Source organism: Esox lucius, chromosome 14, assembly GCF_011004845.1.
Source record: "Esox lucius isolate fEsoLuc1 chromosome 14, fEsoLuc1.pri, whole genome shotgun sequence".
Lineage (NCBI taxonomy): Eukaryota > Metazoa > Chordata > Actinopteri > Esociformes > Esocidae > Esox > Esox lucius.
The window spans coordinates 12,058,447-12,077,541 of NC_047582.1; the positions used below are offsets into that span (position 1 = coordinate 12,058,447).

At 42.3% G+C, this 19,095-nt stretch overlaps 1 protein-coding gene across 2 annotated transcripts in view; it reads left to right on the forward strand.

Annotated features, from left to right (window-relative positions):
- Window positions 1-2,238: 2,238 nt before the first annotated feature.
- The window catches only part of LOC105027054 (protein FAM222A), a 41,387-nt gene continuing 24,530 nt past the window's right edge, over window positions 2,239-19,095 (forward strand). The window contains exons 1-2 of one of the 2 annotated variants that reach the window (XM_010898943.4): window positions 2,239-2,539; window positions 18,657-18,810. In XM_010898943.4, coding sequence (XP_010897245.1) covers window positions 18,705-18,810 — 106 coding nt within the window. In that variant the 5' untranslated portion in view covers window positions 2,239-2,539; window positions 18,657-18,704. The remainder of the gene's footprint in view (window positions 2,540-18,656; window positions 18,811-19,095) is intronic. The other variant, XM_010898942.4, reaches the window with a different exon arrangement.

Consider the following 19,095-nt stretch of genomic DNA (forward strand, 5'->3'; position numbering starts at 1 on the left):
AGCTTCTCAAAGCAGACTAGCCAGACAGCTGAAAACTTTACATCAGATATGTGGTTACTCAAGATTCCCTTGGTTCTGGTGGCAGCTTTCTTGGCCTCCAAAGTCTAAAGGTTAGTATGCTGCCAGATGGAGCTCAGGGTATCTACTAGGATCAATGCTTTCTGACTGCAATCTGACTATTATCCCAAAGAGAAAATGGAACCTTGACACAACCTCAACAAATCCCCCTGCTTTGGTGCCACATGAACTATGAGTTTTCAGACTCTCTAATGCATTCCTCAGTGGTTCATAGTAATGCACGAGTGCTTCTTTTGAATGTACACGCACAGACCATTGCATGGGGCAAAGCTTTGTTAGCACTCCTGTCACATAGCTGTTGTCTTCATTCTCAGCTGCAAGATCAAGCTGGGCTTGTTCAAAAGCGGTTTGACGCGTTGCGGACACAGAAACAAAGGCTGATATCTCCTTTGTATATTCAATTGCATCACGTGCAACCGGCACTGCTTGGATTGGTGTGTCAGATTCAATGAGTGAGATATGCAGAGTTCAAAAAATACTTTTGGTGGTTCTGCAAGTATTTGGGATAGAATTCCATTCTGGTGTCCAGCCATATTAGATGCACGAACATAGCATTGAGATGTTTTAGCACATCTTTCATCATCAACAGAAGGCTTCTGGAGTCTTTGTCAGAACTTTCATATAAGTCAATAAAGTCTTCTCGGACTGTGAAATCCTCTGGAACATGAAGGCTGATTTTAGCATTTGCTTCTTTTGTTGATGCAACAGTGGTGCTGTTGAACCTTAGGAGGACCTGAGTCCTTGGACTGCACCTTAGATTTACCTAGCTTGGTGTCTACTGGCTGTTCCTGTCCAAAGTCCACCAGGTTGTGTGCCGATTGCAAAACGATAATATACTGTTTTAATCTTCACCTGGCACAGCCAGAAGAGAACTGGCCTTCCCTCAGAGTATGGCTCTTCTCTAGGTTTCGACCTTCTTGGAGTTTTTGGTTGTGTATTAATGTAAATACTTTTTGACAACTGCTGAAAAGAGGCCTTCTTTTCTTCTAGAATACTTGTTAAAGGATATTAAATTGAGAAAGCCTAAACGTGTGAAACACATTTGTTTGAGGTCTAGCTTGAATGGCTTAAGATATATTGTTAGTGGGTTAATTTATGTATAATTTCAATATATATTATATAATTTGAATTGTTTTAGATAACTGAATATCTGTGTTTCTCATTCAAACTAATGATTCTATTTTAATAGCTTTTAATTAAAATGTATTATTTAATAATATCAAAAATACTTTATGTGTTGTATATATACTTATATATACTGTGTAAGTGATTGCTAATCTATTTAATTAACCGTTTGCAGCAGAGATTTGTACACCTATTTAATATTTTGCACACACTACCACCTGGAATGTATGGGGAGAATGAATATCCGCTTAATTTCCCACACCAGAATTTCGAAATGAGAGGGCAGGGTTTGAGGCCTATTCAGCCGCTGGTATCCCATCATTATGGCATGAATCATCAGTCCGAAAAACGTCAAGACGCTTACCTAGACATTTACAGAACATAGCGGTTACCACCTTCAGTTTAAATGGATTGGTCGAGTTGTGAATATTCAAATGTACCCTAAATTCCTTGGTGGGGTCCGCGGTTTGTGCAGTTGTGGGAATTTATCTCTTGCGCTGACGTCTTGCTGTTTGTGCTCATCAGCAAGTGTTTTTTAGTAGGCTGTAAGTGTATGCTATGTTCAATATTTGTACATTAACATTGCCAGTATGGTTCCAACGGGATCAATGTGTAATCCAAGTGACCTTTTCGTAATTGACAATCTTTTGAATTTCTGGTTTACTACACAGACGTTTCAACCTACTCAGCATTTGGAAACACTATAAACAGCAGTGTTGTTCAATTGTTCTAACAGACGTTTTACTTTCCGAAAGAGGATCCTGAAAAGAGGGATCGGAGCGGTAGGTATCAAAGCATTATAGAGTGAATTAGCCGTTGCGTTGTGCTTAGATGATTAAAACCATATATATATGATTTAAACGTATTGCCCTCTGCACTACCCCTTTTAGTTTTTCCGCGAAATATCAACGTGCTCACCTAGACGCTTGCGGCGTCACCGTGGTTACCGCCTTCTGTTTTAAACTATTGGTCGAGCCGTGAGAATATTCAAATGTTCTCTTAATTCATTGGTCGGATGCCCGGTTTGTGCAGTCGTGAGAATTCATTCGTTGCACTTCGACATTTTTCAGTTCGGTCGGCTGCAGGGATAGACGAGGACGTCGGAGCGAATGCAGCTATAAGCGCTTTTAATTTTCAGTATCAACACATTTGGGCTTTCGAATAATAGTTTTAAAAGTGGTTCTCTTCATGGATATTTTCAGACCGATCCTTCTCAGTCTCTTCGGACTTCAGCGACGTCTCGTTGGCAGAGGAAATACGCCTTCCGACCAGGGGAAGCACCCAGCCGTGGAAAGCCAAAGATAAACAAGCCTTATGATAACACTGAACACTGTATGTAAGACATTGTTTTTATGTCGTATTCTGGTCGGCATTGCATTACTTCATTTGACGTTAATCTTGTCATTCTATCCAATCAGTTTAGTGGACTAACATTTATTTTTGCGGTCATCAGCAGGTGCTTTTTTAGTAGGCTATGGTCAATATTTTGACATTAACGTTGCAAAGATGATAATGTAAGGAAAACCTTTAATCAAACGTGGTAGGGTACGTTAATATAATCTAGATGGTTCCGATTGGATCAATGCCTTGTGCGCAATGGCCGGAGCTAGACCAGGCTTGTTTATTTTTTGTCCTAGTAATTACTCTCCTTTGGATAACGGTTGATTAAAATTAGTCTGTCCTGAATACGGCATCTCTTGGACCTAGTTCGGGAAACTATTCACGGAATAGATAACATTTTGTTTTTAACACAGAATTGTAATGCCAATGTTTTAGTTTCTGGAGGCATATTCACATATGCATGTGCGAATTCTTTAAACGTACGTTTATTAGGTTTTCTGTTTTGTTTCGTCCCTTTGTGTGCATTTGGAAGTTGTCAAACCACTGTGTGGAAGCGCCATTTAGTCTGGCATGAAGTTCCATTCGGAAGTGCCCCTGTGTCTGAGGCGAGCGAAATGGTTTTGTGGCGGATGTACAGCCTGCAATAAAGGAGGACTTATGTGTCAGAATCCCAGTGGTTACAGGAAATGCTTTGAAGTATATTATTGGCCCTTCAAAGCTTCCTCCAAAGGCTTAGCTTCTACGTCTATTGTCAAAGCTAGAGGAGGGATCATCGCACCTCATTGCACCTGGAGGCAGAGGTTGAAGGTTGGCGCAGCAGAGGGCCATATAGAATTTCACACCTCTGCCCATACTCTATCCTGTATGCTTTTCTTTCTGACTGTGGCACGCCATGTTGAGTATAGAAAGTCACAGCATCTTCCCATCTGTGATTTGCCCTTGTATCCAAGAGAAATACATATTTCTTAACTACAATTAGTTAGATATATTGTCTATACTATCTAACTGTTGTATACACGAGAATGGAATAAATTGGGCAATTTTTTAATTAAAGACATGGCTAATAGGCCTAACACATTTTCACTAGACTGTATGAAATGCATTATTTTAACTTTAATGTTCTAGTTTAGCCCCTTCAAGCCCATCTTGCAAAATGCATGTTGGATAGCCCTGAGGAATCATTCCATCTATCTCCATGCCTCTGGCCTCGGTAGCTGAAAGGACTCTCCCTGTCTGTATAAATGTTTTACCATGAAGCATCTGACAACATCATGGAGGACCTGCTCTCACTCGCATAATTTGACATCATTATGGAATTGCCTCTGAATACATTTAAATCATGAAATAAACATGATGGCCTTTGAGTCGCAAGAATGTAATTAAACTAAATGAAAAATCTTCTGACTTGCCCTCCCCCACATCCCCACTAAGGAAATTACTTTATTCATACATCTTGAGTTGACATTCAATCCGTTTGACCGGGCTCTACTTTCCTAATTCTGTCAAGTCTGCAGTTTGAATAGCAGTGGCTAAAAATCTTAATTTCAGCTGCCACTCAGTGTGTAGTGCTGTGTGTTTATTATATAACAGAGCTCAAAGTCAATGTAATTACTCTGAAATTGCTTTGGCTTTGCCTGTAATGTCTGTATTGATTTTGACAGACAACCTCCCTTATTTTGGGGAACATTTAGGCTGGATTGTGCAACGTGTGCCTGCGTGTGTTTATTATACTTGAGTGCTATAACCCAGGACCTTGTGGGTATGCCAGACATTTACAGAGTAGCCTACTAGTTAAACTGACATATTGGCAATGGCATACTCCAATGTATTTGACATTCTAGATATTAGCTTGTGCTTTGACTTGACCCGAGAAGCTGTTAAAATGCTCAACTTTTTAAGCCGATAGGGTAACGTCACAGAACCATGTACACGTCACCCTGGTGTTACCCACATTTATCTTCACAAACCCCAACCTTCATTACTGCATCTCCAACCCTGTGATCTATGAGGAGAGGGGAGTTGTCATGTGTGAGCCTGTTTCTTTCCACTGTCCATTCTGGTGGTGTCCGCTGAGGTATTCACCTGAGGAAGCTCTTTTAAATGTTCTATGTTATGCCTTGGCCTCCCAGTCCACTCCTTTAGCCACTTTCCACTTGTGCCTCCCTACTCTAAAGCAAGTATTACCATCTGTTGTTCAACCTCTTCATTGTCTTTTACTCCATTCAGTTTAAAATTATATGTTTATTTGTAGGACCAGATATATTTTTTATTTGGATCAAGTCAGATAGGCTTTAAAATATGCAGACAATGTTTTACTGTTTCATTTAATGTATGTTTTTTTTAAGTTGACCCAAAAAAGGATTTGGTAACACCAGCAACATTTCCCAAAAAGCTTTGCTGCAAGAAGTTTGTTTGAATACTTTCTGTTCTCCTTGCACACGTTGATTACCTAGTTTTATTATAAAGTCATTAATAATCTTTATATTCCTAACCTTTAAACGGTTGGATTTATTGCACGCATTACAGAGATGCTTGTTTAAGTTGATGTTTACCTGGTCTTGTTCCTTAAACCGTTCATTACTCATTCAGTCATTTTGAGTGCATATTGTGGGTGATAACGTTACAGTAGTTGGCTATTGGTAATATTTTGAACCTCGTTGCCAGCTCTAGCCATTTGGGCCCACTCTCCCCTATCGGTTTGGGGTTTCCCAAGTGATCTGCCTTTTATGCTTAGAACCAGTGTTGTTAGAACCCAACAAGCGCACTTGCTGTTGGGTTGCATTTACATTATGTGTACAGTGTGAATACATTTAGCACACACTAGGGGGAAGCTTCATGATTGCAAGTTGAGTAAGACAAACATGTCACTGTCAATAACAAATCCACTCATGGGTGGGTATCAATCTTATATATCTATAAAGGCATGCTGGGATGTATGCAAACAAGACTTTATGGAATCAACACTAATAAATAAACTTAACAAATACAGGTTAAACCCGACTGATTGATTTACGTTGGGTTTACTGATAAAATTCAGGTTGGACCTAATTAATTGATTTACATTGGGTCAACTGATAAAATATAAGGGTGAGCCATCACCTTAAATTTTTTAGGTTTGAACAATGTTATATTTTTTTCCAGTTGACCACTCTGATGCTGCTTGGCTATAAAATAAAGTGACCATAAAATAAGCGAATTGGAAATTATTCTAAATCACCACAGGCAGAACGACCTGTATATGAATATCCCATTTTGCATGTCCCCTTGTTACTCAGCAGGAGGTTATTCCTTGTGCCGCATGCCTACTCAGTCTAAAGTTCCGGTGAACTCTTGAATTGATTTGTTCTACCGGTGTTTACCTTAATGTATTCCTGCTCGCTTCCCATCCAGTGTGTAGCTAGGCTGTTAGACATTGTCATGGCGCCAATCAAAAAAGACAGCTATTTTTACCAGCGAGGTCTGTTGATGTTAACGAAGCTTAATATTGGAGAATGTCATGTTTCCAGCACAATCTGTGCTTTATTTCAGTCATGTTACTGACCGTTTGCTCTTTTGTAACTTCAGTGTGCCTGGACGGCCAATCACCCTGCTTCGCTTACAGGGATAATGTCAATGACTTGGTTGCTAAGCAATTGCTCCCGTGCATCCATAGTAATCACCTTTTATCTCCTAAGGATGTCGTGTGTAATTATGGGCTAGCTGCCATCGTGAAATCTGCCTAATTGGTCTTTTGGTTTTTTTATGTTGATGGGATGAAGGGGTGGAAAGACAGGGTTAGGTGTGTGTGTGGTGGTGGTGGGGGTTGGATGATTGGGCCTCTGGGGTCATTTGAGGAAGTGGGAGCCCTGAGGGCTGTCGTAGCTCTGTTTGCCTTTTGAAACAGTCTGTTATTTTGGGTACATCATGGTGCTTCCAGTCCTCAAATGATACACATGCTGCCTGATTGCACTCGAAGCAATGCTATCTGCAGAGGTCATTTTGGATTAGTCCAGAGACCAAAGTCCTTTTTCTCCCAGAGCTGTTTGGTTTTTCCATGCTGCTCTGTGACGACTGGAGCTTATCATTAAGTGTGGAAAAGGAGTCCTGTGTGAGTACCCTGCAGGGAGCATTTTGCCTAGCTTTTCTCTTGAGCTCTCGGTTTTATTAACATTTTTAATGACTTGAAGGAATCAGTGACCCTTAGCAGCATAATAAACAGCCTTGCCTGCTTTGACTGGAAAAGGGGGGAGGGCTTGGCGAGTGGGTAGGTATGGAAAAGTTTGGCAGTAAAAGCCACTGTAGCCAAAGCTATAAAAAATGTCCTTTGTTGACAAAATATTACCAGGCAGGCTTAACAGCCACTTTGTCTCTGGAGGGTAAGTAAGCAAACAAAACAGTTAGAATTATGATTTGAAAAGGGATTATTGAACCCTAAAGACATACAAAGACTAGTTAAAGGATTTGTTATAGGCCAAATTAGAAGCCTGAACTAAATAATTGCACTTACCGAGCCCATAAACAATGATTGCTTGAGATGGCTCCAACTTAACAGCTTTTTCTTTTTTCTTTCTTTTTGGTTGCATTTGTTGTTTATTAGTGCATACTACATACCGAGTTTAAGGAGTTTAATTGCAAATATTTTTTTTTTCTATTTCAAACTAAATAAACAGACGTAAATTTTTCCTAGCCACTGAAATTCAACACTACTGTTGTTTGCTCCTTTGGGTTTAAGGCAGGGTGTCTCTGTAAAAGCACTTTGTGACAACTACTGTTGTAAAAAGGGCTTTATAAATACATTTGATTGATTGATGTGAATGGGTCTTACCTTAGCTCTGGTTAGCCTCAACTAACTCCAGTAACCTGGATGAAATGCGGCTAGTTGAGGACCAATTAAAACCGATTCCAATATTGCAGAGACTGCAACATCATTCCCTTAATTTAAGGAAGACCACTGATTAAATATTTTATTAATCAAATATTTTTGTCAGTAATCATTTTAGCATTGAAGTACCATCACATTTCTGTAGTAATGACATGATGCATTTGAATGTTCTTGGAGTAATAACTTACTGTGCACTGATATATACTGAAGGACATGAAAGACAAAATTAATGTTAATGTTAATTAAAAACTGCACTGCCCATGCTATAGCCTGCTGGACATTTCTTTCATTTTTTATCTGCGTATGACTGACAGTGTGGCACTGACTTAGGCAAGGATTGATGCTTCAGCATTTTCTCAATTAAGAGTTTGGTGTTCGACTAGTGTGACGGGCGTACTTCAATACAACCCCAACACACCTTTTGATTTTCGGTGTCATTCTTTGAACGCTGTGATGTTATTCCGTCTAAGGCCCCCAGTACCAGAGGTAGCTGGGCAACCCCACGGCATTCTCCGACATTCCTAAAGGGAGCATTGTGTAAACTGAACAGCCTCCCTACATTCAAACATGAGGGGCCTTTGCTAATACCGTCAGATTGATTTGCTCTGCTGTGGAAACAACACCATGAATTCAGGAAACTTCATCAGGTATTTTGGAGTCAACGCCTTGTCAAAGAACTGGCTCTCCATTAAAGGTTGCTGTAGGACAATGACCCCAAACACACAGAAAAAAAGCAAAGGCCAATGTGCTAACTTCACTCTTGACAAGACTTTCCTGTTCGTGGTATAGGCCAGTCCAATCTAGTCTACTCTGGTTCTGTAGATCATTTCTACCAACCGTGCTAATCTGTAAGAGACAGAAGAACATCTGTCACCGTCTTTTGACAATAAATGTTTTGATCTCCCGTGTGCTGCTAACTGATTAAAGACAAAGGCTGGCCTTTTGATTATGTCTGGGTGGATCTGTGTTTTCTCTTCCTGCAGGTGAGGCTGCCAGACAGTGGGCGGTAGATCATAGACACAAAGCTTTGTTAGATCAAATACATACATACAGTGGTAGTTATTGCTTTGGCGTTGTTTGCAGCCAATGTTTTCACCCTAGCTAGGTTTTCAGCAGTGCTCATTACCCTGATTTGGGATTAGCTCTGTTTGTCAAAGCCTCTTCTGCCATAAAGCTTGAACACCTGCAGCCTAATATGAATTCAAGGCATGGACCATTTCTCATGTTGATTCATGTTGTTAACTAAAATCTGTTCTGACTGTAGTTGTTGGGCTATGGTCTGATGGCTTAAGGGGGTGTTTTGATTAGGTCCAGGCATCTTCTTGGTGCCTTTAGTGCACACTCCTCACTCTCTCTGTCTCTCTATCTTTCTCTCCCTCTCGCTGTCTCTCTCTTTCGCTGGCCATTTGTCAGCCCACCCACTCCCATTAAAACCTGTCAGAAATTGTCCAATGTGAAAGAGCAGGCTTTATGGGAAGCACACCGACACTGATTTAATACAGAGGAACTTTATTTTTTTCCCTAGAGGTAAATTAACAGCAACACATCTAACATTCGAACGGTAAGAGGAAAATAAAAGCTGTACATGGAAATCCATTTTGTTTCCCAAGAGCAATGTCAAAATGAAGGATATGACTGGAGAAACCGGTATTGGAGAGAAACGTATAAGCATTAATCCACAATTTAAAGCCATCCCATTCAAATCCGCCATATGGGGTAGTGTACAATATGCAGCTTTTTGTACGTAATGTCATTTGCATGCGAAACACGCAGCAGGTGTGTTGTCTTAAAGAGTAGTTTTGGTCTTCAGAGAGGCAGGATAAATGATCTCCTCTAATGCAGCCAATACAAAGCCTCAGTGATGTGGAAGCCCAGGATGGGGCATTTTAATGGGACATCTGTATGGATAACACAGACCAGAGAGATGTTTGTGCTCTCTGCCTCACTAACTGCATTAGGCTTATAATGCTACAAGTCAAGGTTTTCCAAAGGTTAGCCAGCCTGCCCCAGGGTTATCCACTGTGTGTGTGCATGTGCATGTGCATGTGATGAGGATAAGATAAGGCCCTGCTTACTTTTTATTCACCCATGGCTATAGCCAGGCCCCAGGCCCTGAGCAGGAGCAGTGATGTTTTCTACCTTGGCAGATGTGTGCTGTGCAAGGACAGGGTTGAGTGAGCCCAGTGCTCTGTATCAAGGCTCCCTGATGGCCCTGACAACGCTGGATGTGTTCATGAGATTTATGATTAGCCTGTATGGGCTTTACGTTCAGCCTCCTCCCCCCCCCCCCAACTTGACAATGCTTCTGCGGTCTGATTGTTTATGTCCATTTTAGTTGTGAATTTAGATTTTGTTGAAGATTGTGTTTTTGGGTTGTGTTAGGTCTGAATGAATTATACACTTAAATGAATAGTGTACTGTTCTGAATCAAGGCTTTCCCCTCCTGCTCTCGCAAATGTTTCATGGTTCTCTCAGCATGCATCTGCCAGAAGTCTCTCCAGGGAAAGGCCCATTCATATATCGACCCATTGTATTTATTTTCCATGCATTATAGAGCAAGTGCATGTATTGAATAGGAAAAACAATCTGCCAAACCCTGCTTAACAGTGTTGTAATACCTTTTTACAGGAGCTAATCTCAATGGAAATGAGTGTCATTGTTGTCGGCCTCAGGCCTTGAGCACACTCATTGTGTGGAACCGAGCGGCTTTGGGTTGTTTGGATGTCCTGCAGTTCAACCTTGTTTTTTTTTCTTTGTTTCTTTTTTCGTTGAAAAATACAGCATAAGATCTGGTTCTCTCTTATGCCGTGGTCTGATACCAATTATGCAAACTGTTAGAGAATTTAAACAGGATGGCTCTTATCGGCTAATCCGGGAGTAATAGATTCCATTAAAAATGCATGAGGCGGTGCAGATATGAAACCAGCAGCTGCAGTAGCAAGGTTGTCTGTCTGTTTTAGCCTCAGACTGCTCTACGCTTGCCCTGTCTGCCTGGCTCCGTTGCTCAGACAGGATCCTGCGTCCATTTGAGTCTTGTATTTCATTTTCAGCGTGTCTGATAAGATGGGAGATAGGCTTCCCCGACGCCCATAGCCCAGTTCCACAGAGGAGCCCTACATTCAGGTCCCACGGGTCGTGCAGTTGACCGTCTTCAGGTTTGTCTTCCCGCTATCGGTTTAGGCATCAAGGGTGGATGGATGTGATTTCGCCTAATTACCATAGGGCTCACGGTTAATGGGAGTTATTCACGAAACCTCTAGTTCATTTTCGGTGCTTTAAATTGATAATTCCATTCACATTTTACCGTGGTCCCTATTGAGGAACCTGTGGTTGTGCTTTGTGACTGTCACTGAGGAGTCTTATCAGGTGGCTGTCACGTCGTCGATGCGGGGTGCGTTCCATTTCAGATTGTAAAAGCCTTTGGGCAGTTGACCTCTCTTTCAGGGGTTGTAGCTCTGTTAGTCACGGGAGTGATTACTATACGGATGCCACACACAATCTAGAGACGTAAAAGAAATGTCAAGCAAAGTGAACTCACCCCTGGCCTAATTGGGTTTTCTGGAAGTCAACCTATATGGAGAGGGTTATTTTCCTCCTGTGTCAGTATTTGCTTTTGGGCCTGCCAGGGTTTTCAGTGGGTAAGGAAGGAAGGGCATTACCATAGCACTCTAACGCTAATCCAACTGGAGAGTGAAAAGGGCGCTCAGCTTAAACCTTGTTTCATTATCATCTAATTATTAACTGAGCATTCTGAGAGCTCCAAAGACCGGCTGAGAGGATTGGGAGCGGAATGGGATGGGTGGGGGGGGGGGGCGGGGTGGGGGCGGGTGGTGCTGGTGGTGGGGGGGGGGGGGGGGGGGGGTTAACGTTTGTCTGTGAAGCGCGCGTGTGTCTTTTGTCCGTGCATTTTGTGTTTATTGAAAGGACGGGTCTCGGGGCAATGTTACTCTGCTCCAGTCAAGGCCCTCAGGGCCGGACTCAAGGAGAGATGTGACTGGAAGGTCAGGCGGAGCACAGCCTCGTATCAGTGTGTGCTGTACAGCTGCTGTCTGACCGTGGTGGCCTTTCTCACGTTGTTTATCCCAACAGGCTCATGTTTTAGGGTAAAATAAGATAATCAATCCTGCATGACATTGTCACGTTTCGTCCATTTATTTCCACCGTCCTCCAAACCATAGTCTTCCACACAAACCTATTGGGAAATACAAATGTTCCTGTGTGTCACTATGGGTAATGCAAGGGGACAAGAAACACCAGAGAATGGTCAAATGAGATAAGACAAGATTGTATCCAAATATGAGAGAATCTCCAGTCCCCAGAGACACTGATGGTCTTTTTTCCAAGGCCCATGCCACTGTAACCAACCTCCCTGAATCTGAACACAAGAGATTGATGTAAAATTGCAGTGAAGGATTGTTTGGTGGTGGAAAAGGCACCTTAAATGCCACAGAATTTCTAGCCGACCTTTAAACACATTATTACAGTTTCACCTCGTACCATCTGTCTCTAACTCAATAAAAATGGTTTGTGTAGTAGGAGAACAAGGAGGACCCTACTGCTTAGAGATGGACAAGAAAGCCGACTGCAATTTGCAGAAACACCTGAACATGAAGCAATCCTTCTGGGATAATCTTGTGTGGACAGATGAGACAAAAATAGAGCTCTTGGTAAAGCATACCATCTCTGTGTTTACAGAAAACAAAATGAGGCCTTCAAAGAAAACAAGTTCCCCACAGTCAACCATGGAGGAGGTTTAGTGATGTTTAGAAGTTGCTTTGCTGCCTCTGGCGCTGGGTGCCCTGAACATGTGCATGGTATCATTAAATCAAGAGAATACCAAGAGATTTTGGAGCACAATGTCAAACCCCGTGTCAGAAATAAATCAATCCAAAGTCATGGGTCTTCCAGCAGGTCAGTCATCCCAACCACAATTCATAAGGCCCCTAGGAATAGTTTTTGATAAAATGCTGAAGGGTTCGGGAATTGCCGGCAATGTGTCCAGATTTAAGTTCTGTTAAAAACCCATTTGGGAGTTACCGTTCGGTAAGAACCTTTAAAAGCTATCTGTTTTTTACCAGGAAAGACCATGAAATGTGCACCCTAATGGCATTACGGATTGTTTGCTGTACAGATGGAGTATAAGTGATTTATTTGCGAGTGTGTGCTTACGTGTGCGTGCGTGTGTGCACACTTGTTTTAAAAGTCAGAGACCTTTACCCTGATGATTTTGCCACTGACCGACACAACTGCCTTTTAGACTTTTCTGCTTTGCCCATTTGCACATTCAAACCAGGCAACTACAGTAAACTTCATGACAGCCTCAATAAAGCATCTGTAAAAGGGTTGTAAAAAAAGATTCACATTCAGCCTTTTGTGTGTATGCAGGAAGTACACTCTGGGTTGTTATTTTCATATAGCTTTCCCACTGTCGGCTCCAAAGTTCAACTCGTTGCCAACTCTTGTGGCGAGATATTTGTACTCCTTTTTTTTTTAATGCTTTGATTACAGATGATGGTTACTTTGTAAATTGTGTGATTAGGTCTGTGTTTTCAGTGGGAGTGAACCAGGTGTAGTCGATACCCAAGAGCATCGTCAACTTCTCTCCTTTTGTTCATTAGAAGGGCTCTACTATGCATCGTATGTTGTTCTGTATATGGGGGGGAACCAATTGTTCAACATGTTTCCTTATGACAGCGTTAATGTAACAGGGCCATAATCATTGATGACAGCAGGGCAAATCTTCTTTGGCACTCTATATACAATTGATGATTTCCAAAGAGCTGGTACTATTTGTTCCCTCGGTGAACGATTAAACAGCTCAGAGAACTCACCTGATTATTCCTTGTGACAGGATTTCAGAACACGTGACTGATGTTATCTGGGCCAGTGGCTTTGTAGACTGATATTCATTTTAATACCCTATTATTAACATCTGGCTCAGCTATAACCAAATTAGATGCCCTTTTTGCTAAATATAAATGTTCACAAGGCAGCTTCTCCTTCTCAGTACGAAAGTGTAAGCAAGTAAAAGGAAGAATAAGAAGAGTAGGCTACTTCTGATTGGACATTGGTCCCACTGAGGTTGATTTGGTGGTCTTGAGAGGGTTTTTAAGCCCTTTCAGTCATCCTTCATCCCTCCATTTAGAATAGTCCTTCACTCCTCTTTTTATAGGCTCTTTGCTTCTTTTATTGTTCTGTTCAGCTTGAACTGAATGTTTCAATTTCACCCTATTACCAAAGGAAAAGGCCAAAAAAAGTAATTTAATGGAGTTTTTGCGTCCTTTGTAAAGCAGGGCTTATTATTTAAAAAACGTTCACTGTCTTTGAATGAACCACTGTATTTTCACAAAATTGCATGTCATCAGATACAGCCTCTCCGGCCTCATCCAGCAGGATAGTTTCTGAGAACACTGTTCTGTTGTTACTGTCAAAGCAGTCCCAGTCCAATTGGTATTGTCAAAGCAGTCCCAGTCCAATCTGTACCGTTAAAGCAGTCCTGGTCCAATCGGTATTGTCAAGCTGTCTCAGTCCAATCTGTACCGTTAAAGCAGTCCCAGTCCAATCTGTACCGTTAAAGCAGTCCCGGTCCAATCGGTATTGTCAAGCTGTCTCAGTCCAATCGGTATTGTCAAGCTGTCTCAGTCCAATCTGTACCGTTAAAGCAGTCCCAGTCCAATCGGTATTGTCAAAGCAGTCTCATAGCGTTCCATTGTTTGACTCATTAATAGATCTCTCCCCCTCTCTCTGTAGTTCAGTTTGGTAGGATGGAATGAGATGGACTAAATTAGGATCCACTGTGCTTAGCGGAGCCTTCTGAATAGACTTGTAGGCATGTTTAATATAGCTGAAGCAAGATCAATTGCTTTACTACCGCATGTCGCACACGTACCAAGGTGTGGATAAGAGCATTTCTGAAGGCACAGCTGTCACCTGGTGTTAATACCAGGGAATCTTTTGACTCCATGGCTGGAATATAGACTAGGAGGTTAAAGAACTGGCCGTATTCACAGGCCAGGTCCTTTACTTTGAAGGGGGGGGATAGTAGCGGGATATTGATGGATCTGCTGTATGCTTTAACACCAATGCAACCCCCACCTCTGAGCCTTTTCCAACTCCTTCCCCAGTCACCATGGAGCCTGCACGGTGTTTCGTATCCGACCGTATCATCTAACAGTGTTTCAGTGAGACAGATCAGTTTAGCCTCTCGATAAGCCCGTTGGGAAAATTAGCGTTGGTGTGCGGCTCATCTGTTTTATTACCAGGAGATTGTATGTTGGCTGGGAGTAGAGAAGGGAGCGGTTGGCATAGCTTCCAACCAGCAAGGCTCTTAAGTCTCCATCTCACACATCCCCTGTGTCCTCTGTCCCTCCGAGGCTTCACCCAGTCTCTTTGTAGTTCCTGACACACACTAGAAGCACAGTCAATACTGATCCAGGCGTCCCTAATGCTGTCTGACCATCTGATGGCGGCTTCCATGGGGTTTGGCCCAACAGCTGTGAAGCACATCCAAAATAGTCAAAGGAATCTTGATACATTTTTCTGTCTAGAAGTTGGTATGAACGTTTGGGTATAATTATGAATTACTCTAATGTGTGATATAACCAAAAAGGCATTGACAAGGGAAGATTAATGAAATAATGACATGAGAGAATGATTGGTTTCTGGATACTGTCATGTCAATAGATACAGACTGAGTTAAAAGGATTCTCAGATTTAAATAAACACATTGGACAATGTCTCCTTCTTCTTTTCTTTCTTCTTTTGACTCCTCTTTCCAAATACTGTCATTCAGATGTCTTGATGGCTTCCAGGTGTTTCCAGGTGCTTTTTGGAATAGTTTAGTAAACGTTGTGACCTAAAACCAAGTGAGATGTTGTGGCAGGACCTGAAACAAGCAGTACATGGAAAAAAGTTGCGCCTACATTTTGGCTGAGCATAAGGGGTCAATTACTTTTTCAGAGGAGGTGTGCGTGCATGCATGTGCGTGTAAAATATGTATGCAAATGTTGCTGAAATATACGTGAATCACATTGTGTAAAAGTAGAAGCCAATTATAAAACCAACAAATGCCATAAGGTTCCAGCAACTTTGTTGCTTGGCCCCCTAAATATAGAAAATCTTTGAGTAGAAAAATACACCAAAATGTAAAGACATTAGGTTTGTGTGCCTTATCAATTGCTCCCTCGAGGGTAGCCTGCTCTCTGACGGATAGGCCACATATGTCCCCGAGCAATGCCATCTGGATCCAGTAAGAATTTAAGAGGATCATTTCAGACCTCTGTCCATTTAAATCATGACAGCCATCTTGTAGCTCCCCCATCGCTGCCCTATTTCTTTCTGCAGTGACCTTGTTATCTGGCCATACAGTACACAATTCCCCTTTCCTCCCGAGCTCAGGAGAAAAGACAATAGCTTGTAAAATGAGACATTATATTTTCCAAAGCCATTCCCACGGGCCCCCCAAAAAATGAGCACTCAGCCCATCATTGATGGAGCGTCCAATTTGTCTGCCAAAACGTCCTTATCGAGGAAACCTTGGGGAAACAAAAGATGGAGTGCAGAGCCATGGGTCCTTATCTCTGTGGCAGACCCTCAGTGGTCCTCATCACGCCTGATAACGCCTCTTATCGCAGCCACTGATGTCAGCCCAAAGTGGGAAGGATTTACCGTCCTTGTCCCTCAAACTCTGTCCCCTTTTCTCATTATCCTTCACCCTGGAGAACTTGCAGACTGGAGCTTAGGGAGGCAGAATCTCCTAGGTGATTATTTAGGACAAGAAGAGGAGGAGCAGTGTGGATCTACAGGAGTTATATTAAGTTTAAGTCGGGTCAGGAGCTGAGGTACATATTAGTGTGCGTTAGGTTAATTTGAAGAAAGATCTGGTTAGCAGTTTGTTGGAGGTTTTGTCAATGTCAGCAGTGCTAAAAGAAACAGCTTAAGCAGTATCAAATCAAATTGTGTTTGTCACATGCTTCGTAAACCAAATTTGTTGACTAACAATGAAATGCTGACTTACGGGCCCTTTCCAGCATTGCAGAGTTAAAAAGTAAGATATCAGAGTAGTTGGATCAATAGTATCAATGTATCATTGCACCTTTTGCTCTTGTCTTGATGCTGGTTGATTGGTAGACATCTAGTCTGGAAAATGTTAACTTATGTTTAGCTCTAGTTTTAACAATATGCGCTGTTTAGCTCATCAGTATTTTTTCATGAATAAAGTTAGGCCATCTCCGCTAACATAAAGAGAACTGAATATGTTGAACCGGGACAGCTGGGGAAAAGGCCTGACAGGCAATTGAAAGAGCCCTTAAGCTTAAATACTGCCAGACTCAACGACACAGCTGATTTCTGAACTTACTTTGGTCTGTCTGTACGCTGTCCTTTTAAATGCGTTGTAATGGAGAACGCAAAAGTAATTTAAAAGATCTGGTCTCACAAAACATTGTCATTACTTTTTGATGGTGTGAAAAATCTTTGTCAGTTATCAATGCCATTATTTTTTTCTCAGCTTCCTTTTCCCCTCTTAGAACATTTTTGCCCTGTTTGGCTTAAATAAAGTGATGGCCTGTCTCTGAATGATAATGCATTTCTTGATGCATTTTTATCCAGGTGTAAATTGGAGGTGTAATGTTAGGTATTCTCATACTCTCCTCTCATTTTATGTCAGTAAAGCAGTGAAGGCATTTCCCTGGAGATTCCTTTTCTCTCTCTGTGCCTTTTCTCCTCAGCCCTCTTTTGACAAATGTGTGGTAATGGAAGGGTTTTCAGCTGTGTGTGATCAGATGAGAGAGAGAAAGAGAGACACAGAGAGAGAGACGCTGTGCTGGATGGTTTGAAGTGGGGCTGTCACAGTGTGAGAGGAGGAAAGGCAGACTGGGGAGGAGAGGAAAAGAGGGGTGAGAAAGGAGGGGGCGATCTCTCCAGGCACCTGACGAGAATGAAAGCCACTCTGTTCCTCCCTTCTTTTGAGGTGGAGGTAATCATGTATCTGCAGCCAGTCACTGAGAGCTATCCTGTGGCAGACTCACTTAAGCTGGCCTGCGGACCTTGAGGGAGAAAGGAAAACAATAAACTAAAGAACTGTGAAAGAAGAGAGGAGGAAGAAGAGGGAGAATAAAGAAATAAGAGGCTCTGAGACAGCTGTGTGGAGGACGGCTACTTTAATACAACATTTACTGCTGCTGTTTTTTGGATGGGAGTACAAAGAAGTATTTTGGTTTGCTGACTGAAAGATGCTCTTCCACTAACGTTAAATGTTTTTGAAGGGGTACAGTTTATAGTCTGTCTCAATCATACACAGTAAAACCTACATAGTCCAGTCTAATTTTGTGAACCTATGTTGAAGTTAGAGATGTCCTCCGTTGCACCTCTAGCCAAGCCATTCAGTGTCATGTTTCACTGATTGCTCAGGCAGGAAGTATTTTTTATCTACGTGCTTGGTGGAGAGTGTATTCACTGAATAACCACCAGCTTGCAACTGCCCAGCACACCACAATGAGTTGGTAGAGAATGACCTGACAAGAAAAACCTGTCCCTCGCATCCACCCGAGACCATACTGGATCCCAAGAAGGCAGTCTTTATGTCGTAACCAGGATTTGAACCCCGACGGCAATGACGCAGTTGTACTGCGAGGAAGTGACTTAAACTGCTGACCCACTCGGGAGCCCTGACTTTTAGCTTTTCACTTCTGATCAATTCCACCATCCCTTTATAGAGCAATGTTGGGCTCCCTGATCACCGGGCTGGTGACTGGGTAAAGCATCCAGCCGGCAGCAACAACAAGCCTTGTAAATGAGCTGTGTTATTACAGCAGACAGAGCAAGATCGAGAACAGAAAAGAGCCATCATAGCATCTAAGCAGAGTGGGGGAAGTTGACCTGATGTTAATGGATATTACCTTTTTATATCTGTAGCCTCAGCAGTTCAAAGGGGGGGGGGGGGTTGTTGAGTTTCTATGGCACATGAATAATGGGGGGGGGGGGGGTGCTGAGTTAGAAAATTGTATAACTGACTTGGAACATGGTTTTATACAGGCCTTTATATGGGAAGTAGAGAGAGTGCACATGTTTGAAAGAGCACCAAGAAACTCCTGAGGGGCATAACATCCATCAACAAGGGAGACGTTTGCTTGCAGGCTTTGACTTCAGTTTTGAAACAAGGTTTTGCCTTCAGTTTAGCTGCCAGCTTCTTGTAATTTAATACATGATCAAAAGTCTAACAGATGCATTTTTCTTTCCCGGTCCCTCTCAGGTTCCTTCAAGGTCCGGGCGGCTGTAAAACCCCCAGAAAGCAACAGCCATGTTGGCCTGCCTACAGAGACGGCAGCAGAACCTCTCGTCTCAGCGCCTGGTCTGCACCCCTAAAATCCTGGACGCTCTGCCACAGCAGCCCAGCACACGGAAAAGTAAGTAATGTCTCTGCTGTTAGCAACGCAGGACAACAGTGTTCAGGGCATTACACTCACTCAATGGTGATTTGCCGAATTCCCAAAGCCTTTAACCTCTTGTCAAGTGGAATTCCTTCACACACAGGGCGACAACCCTAAATAACACCACAGGCGTGACTATAAATAAATGTTAGATTTATTTCAGTCCAAAATTGCTGTTAAAAGTGGCTGTAAACTGAGAATTAAACTGTTGGCTAGACATATGTGCTGTATCACCACACAGGCTACTTTTTGCCGGACCAT